This window comes from Etheostoma cragini, unplaced genomic scaffold (assembly GCF_013103735.1).
Source record: "Etheostoma cragini isolate CJK2018 unplaced genomic scaffold, CSU_Ecrag_1.0 ScbMSFa_462, whole genome shotgun sequence".
Lineage (NCBI taxonomy): Eukaryota > Metazoa > Chordata > Actinopteri > Perciformes > Percidae > Etheostoma > Etheostoma cragini.
In genome coordinates this window covers 1-3,699 of record NW_023269011.1, presented here as the reverse complement: position 1 = coordinate 3,699, position 3,699 = coordinate 1, and the positions used below count along the sequence as shown (strand labels likewise).

The 3,699-nt window shown below is 46.2% G+C and overlaps 1 protein-coding gene across 1 annotated transcript; it reads left to right on the top strand.

The window, feature by feature from the left end:
- Nucleotides 1–201: 201 nt before the first annotated feature.
- LOC117941192 (lysosomal protective protein-like) lies at nucleotides 202–2,344 on the top strand (the record flags this gene model as incomplete). The annotated part of the gene is made up of 3 exons (XM_034866281.1): nucleotides 202–320; nucleotides 397–552; nucleotides 1,871–2,344. Coding segments are annotated over 3 exons (749 nt in total), but the record flags the coding sequence as incomplete, so codon positions are not given.
- Between the last annotated feature and the right edge of the window lie 1,355 nt (nucleotides 2,345–3,699).

Here is a 3,699-nt window from a genome sequence, read left to right as displayed (position 1 = left end):
GTGATTATTTACATTGAGTCTGGTGGAGATATGCTGCTCTATACACGCTAAAAGTAGTGATTATTTACATGGAGTCTGATGGGTTTGGTGATGGGGATTTCGGGGCTGTTTCATGTTAAACTCTTTAACTAAGAGGTCTCTCTCTGTGGGGATCCATCCCATTATGTCAGCAGTGCACGGGAACGTAGGGCCCAGATTAAGTGAAGCTTGTATTTATTTGTGTTTGGGAGCAGATTGCCAACGTGCTGTACCTGGAGTCTCCTGCCGGCGTTGGCTTCTCGTACTCCGACGATAAGAACTACGTCACCAACGACACAGAGGTCAGTGACACGCTGAAACCAGCTCCTGATTGGCTCACAGCTCGCCATGGTAACGTGTTTGTTGTTTCCGCCCCAGGTGTCGATGAACAACTATCTGGCTCTGAAGGAGTTCTTCCGTCTGTTCCCCGAGTACAGCAAGAACCAGCTGTTCCTGACCGGAGAGAGCTACGGAGGAATCTACATCCCGACGCTCGCTGAGAGGGTGATGGAGGACGCCAGCCTCAACCTGCAGGTACCGCTAGCACGCTAACGCTACAGCCTCAACCTGCAGGTACCGCTAGCACGCTAACGCTACAGCCTCAACCTGCAGGTACCGCTAGCACGCTGACGCTACAGCCTCAACCTGCAGGTACCGCTAGCACGCTAACGCTACAGCCTCAACCTGCAGGTACCGCTGGCACGCTAACGCTACAGCCTCAACCTGCAGGTACCGCTGGCACGCTAACGGTACAGCCTCAACCTGCGGGTACCGCTAGCACGCTAACGCTCCTGCCTCAACCTGCGGGTACCGCTAGCATGCTAACGCTAGAGCCTCAACCTGCAGGTACCGCTAGCACGCTAACGCTACAGCCTCAACCTGCAGGTACCACTGGCACGCTAAAGCTACAGCCTCAACCGGCAGGTACAGCTAGCACGCTAACGCTACAGCCTCAACCTGCAGGTACCACTGGCTCGCTAACACTACAGCCTCAATCTGCAGGTACCACAAGCACGCTAATGCTAACGCTACAGCCTTAACCTTCAGGTGCCGCTAGCACGCTAACATTACTGCTTCAACCTTCAGGTACAGCTAGCACGCTAACACTATAGGCTAACACACAGGTATATGCTAACACTACAGGCAGGGTCATGTTATCCTGTGTGTTGTGTCTATGTTAGCAAGTCAAGTCAAGTTTATTTCATCCATAGAAATGGAAATTACAGTGCTCACACTCGCCATCTTACCCATTTAAAAACTAGAGAATAAATACAGTACCACAAATACACTACAATATTATTCATAAATACAATATAAATTTAAAAATAAAAAACCTGTGTGTTGCGTTCAGGGTCATGTTATCCTGTGTGTTGTGTTTGTGTTACCCTGTGTGTTGCGTTCAGGGTCATGTTATCCTGTGTGTTGTGTTTGTGTTACCCTGTGTGTTGCGTTCAGGGTCATGTTATCCTGTGAGTTACGTTCAATGTTTCAACCTGCAGGTACAGGTTAGGTAATGCTTCAGGCTAACATACAGGTATATGCTAACACTAATACAGATGTACAGGCTTACATGCTAATGCTACAGTAAAAACACAGGTACACGCTCGCTGAGAGGGTGAAGGAGGACGCCGGATGTTTTTTTCTTATCTTTCTAACAATAGCCATCCACGACACCAACACTAGCCCCTGCAACGCCAACACTAGCCCCTACGATGCTAACACTAACCCTCTATGTTGCTAACACTAGCCCCTGCGACGCCAACACTAGCCCCTATGATGCTAACACTAACCCTCTATGTTGCTAACACTAGCCCCTGCGACGCTAACACTAGCGAGGTTGGATGTGTTCCAGGGCGTGGCGGTGGGGAACGGCATGTCCAGCTATGAGATGAACGATAACTCTCTGGTGTTCTTCGCCTACTACCACGGCCTGCTGGGCACCCGGCTCTGGGACCAGCTGCAGACCTTCTGCTGCTCCGACGGGAGGTGCAACTTCTACGACAACCAGAATCAGAACTGCTCCATCAGCGTGAGTCACAAATATACTGGGTCTATTCTGGGTCTATACTGGGTCTATTCTGGCTTATGCTGGGTCTGTACTGGGTCTGTACTGGGTCTATTCTGGCTTATGCTGGGTCTGTACTGGGTCTATACTGGGTCTATACTGGGTCTATACTGGGTCTGTACTGGGTCTATACTGGGTCTATACTGGGTCTATACTGGGTCTATTCTGGCTTATGCTGGGTCTATTCTGGGTCTATACTGGGTCTATTCTGGCTTATGCTGGGTCTGTACTGGGTCTGTACTGGGTCTGTACTGGGCAGAGGTGGGTAGTAACGAGTTACATTTACTCCGTTACATTTACTTGAGTAAGTTTTTGAAAAAATTGTACTTCTAGGAGTAGTTTTAAATCACTATACTTTTACTTTTACTTGAGTAGATTAGTGAAAAATAAACTGTACTCTTACTCCGCTACATTAGGCTACAATGAGCTCGTTACTCGTTACTACGCTTCATTGTTTTTACCCCAGTGTACGTCTCATTTTAATGTTTTATTTTGACAGAGAGTCTTCCGCTGAAGGCTCTACCACGTGACTGTGCTTAACCAATCACACGTCGTTGTGCAGTCACGTGACCACATTCGTTTCAGCAGCGGGACAGGTTAGCCCATAGACATATAAAGAGGTTAGCTTTACAGTCGTAGCAAAGCAAAGACGTCAGATTTAAAAGTCGCCAAGGCAACGCAGACCAGGAGGAACCCCCCTCGGCCTCATAGTGAAAGCATTTTAGGAAAGTGCGAAACAGCAGCTCCGTTATGCGGCGTCTTCTGTGTCGACCAGACAAACGGACATGTGAGCGTTCAACAACTCCACCTCTAAGCTGAGGAGACGTAGCGGTAGTTTTAGTTTCTGCTGTGGAGAGGTGATGTTTGTCTTTAAGGTTACATACAGAATGTTATACACATGCAGTATCCATCCAAATTTGATGTGAAAAGTCTCTCAAGTAAGCTAATTTGTAATTAATAAATTAATTTTAATTTATTTTATTGATTGGATGAACTATAATTTGCCTAAATATGATTATTTTGTATTTCTGTCTGTCTGATTGATGCTTGTGTTAAGAAATAAATTAGACGTTACTCAACAGTTACTCACTACTTGAGTAGTTTTTTCATCAAGTACTTTTTTACTCTTACTCAAGTAATTATTTGGATGACTACTTTTACTTTTACTTGAGTCAAATTATTCTGAACTAACAGTACTTTTACTTAAGTACAATTTTTGGCTACTTTACCCACCTCTGGTACTGGGTCTATTCTGGCTTATGCTGGGTCTGTACTGGGTCTGTACTGGGTCTATAATGGGTCTATTCTGGCTTATGCTGGGTCTGTACTGGGTCTGTACTGGGTCTATAATGGGTCTATTCTGGTTTATGCTGGGTCTGTACTGGGTCTATAATGGGTCTATTCTGGCTTATACTGGGACTATACTGGGTTTATACTTGGTCTCTTCTGGTTTATACTGGGTCCATACTGGGTCTGCTGGGTCTATAATTGGGTCTATACTAGTGTGTAGCTGGGTCTATACTAGGGTGTATGCTGGGTCTATAATTGGGTCTATACTAGTGTGTAGCTGGGTCTATACTAGGGTGTATGCTGGCTCTATAATTGGGTCTATACTA